General features: G+C 56.6%; 1 protein-coding gene across 1 annotated transcript; it reads left to right on the forward strand.

The window, feature by feature from the left end:
- The first annotated feature begins 398 nt into the window (after positions 1-398).
- LOC126540239 (uncharacterized) lies at positions 399-1,247 on the forward strand. Its single transcript, XM_050187038.3, has one exon. It carries the CDS (start codon positions 399-401, stop codon positions 1,245-1,247), a length of 849 nt encoding a protein of 282 aa, XP_050042995.1.
- The last annotated feature ends 277 nt before the right edge of the window (positions 1,248-1,524 follow it).

The raw sequence follows: 1,524 nt of genomic DNA on the forward strand, positions 1-1,524 counted from the left end.
CGGGTTTCGAACAAGCGCGGGGGGTTACGATGCAAAGACGCCTTGCGGCTGGCGCATGCATTTGTAACCAGTCGAGTCCTTTATTCGGCTCCATACCTCCACCTACGCAAAGTTGATGAGAATGCACTCGAAGTCATTCTCCGTAAAATCTACAAGCATGCCCTCGACCTCCCGGTCAGTACATCCAACCTGCGCCTCCTGGGCCTGGGGATGGTGAACACCTTTAAAGAGCTGCGAGAGGCACACTTGATGAACCAATACACGAGACTCTCTAAAACGCCGTCGGGTGCCGCCTCCTTGCCCGACTACACATCCATCATTCAATACATACGGAAGAGCACGTACATATCCCATCACAGTGGAGGTATGCCCTGCACGTGCGCCCTCTTCCGGTCAACATGACACGAGAGGACCATAGCGGCAGACGCCTCGCGCGGGCGGAAGCCTTGGCTCGCCACTACGGACAAAAACACGGAGTCTTCTACGTGGACGCCTCCGGCCCGTACCATGGGGGTTGGTACACGGCCGCAGTCGTCCACCAAAACACAGCAGTAAATGGACTCACTTTCCGTGCACACAACATTACACACGCGGAGGTGGTTGCCATCGCGCTAGCCGCCGCAGATCAACACTCAAGGGCCATCATCACCGACTCGAGGGGTGCTTGCCGCAATATTGAGCAGGGGCACATACCGTACCTTGCCTACAAAATTTTGCAAAACAGCGACTATCTCGGTGCCCCCTCGCACCGTACGATTATCTGGACTCCCGCTCACACGGGCCTCGAAGGAAACGAGACGGCCGATGCCGTCACCCGCGCGCTCACTTTCCGGGCATCACCTTCGTCCCCCACCGATCGGGACCCCGAACCCAATCCCGCCTATACTTTCAAAGAGAACGTTCAGCTCTACCAATCTGGCCATGCCATCTATCCCAAGCCCTGTAAGGGCCTCACAAAGGCGGAGGAGCGCATTCTCCTTCGCCTTTATACCAAAACTCTGCTGTGCCCGGCAGCCTTAAAATACTTTGACCCCGCTTGCACGGGGGAGTGCCCGCACTGTGGGGAAAAGTCCTCAGACATTTTCCACATGGTATGGGCATGTCAAAAAAACCCAAATCTAACCCCCCTACCCAACCCTTCCCGGGAAGACTGGGAGGCAGCCCTGCTCGGCTGCTCTGACCTGACGGCCCAACGGGCCTTGGTCGAGCGGGCCCGGGCGGCGGCCGACGCCAATGGGCTCCCGTAAGGGGGAGCCCACCTAGTGTTTATGCAAAACCTATCTAAATAAATGTTTTTCAGACAGACAGACAGACAGACAGCTCTTCCGGCGTTAAAATGACGCTGTGGCAGAGCGGCCACACCAACTGGCGGCGAGCCGCTGCGACAGTCACGTGACACCATGACAATCTCTCCTCCTCTCGGTAGGTGCGAGACGCCGCGTGCTTTTTCTTTCGTCTACTGACAGGACGATGCTGTGCTTACGTTCTTCGTCCTTCGTTCCTAATGTAGGTCATCTATTATGG

Source organism: Dermacentor andersoni, chromosome 2 (assembly GCF_023375885.2).
Source record: "Dermacentor andersoni chromosome 2, qqDerAnde1_hic_scaffold, whole genome shotgun sequence".
NCBI lineage: Eukaryota > Metazoa > Arthropoda > Arachnida > Ixodida > Ixodidae > Dermacentor > Dermacentor andersoni.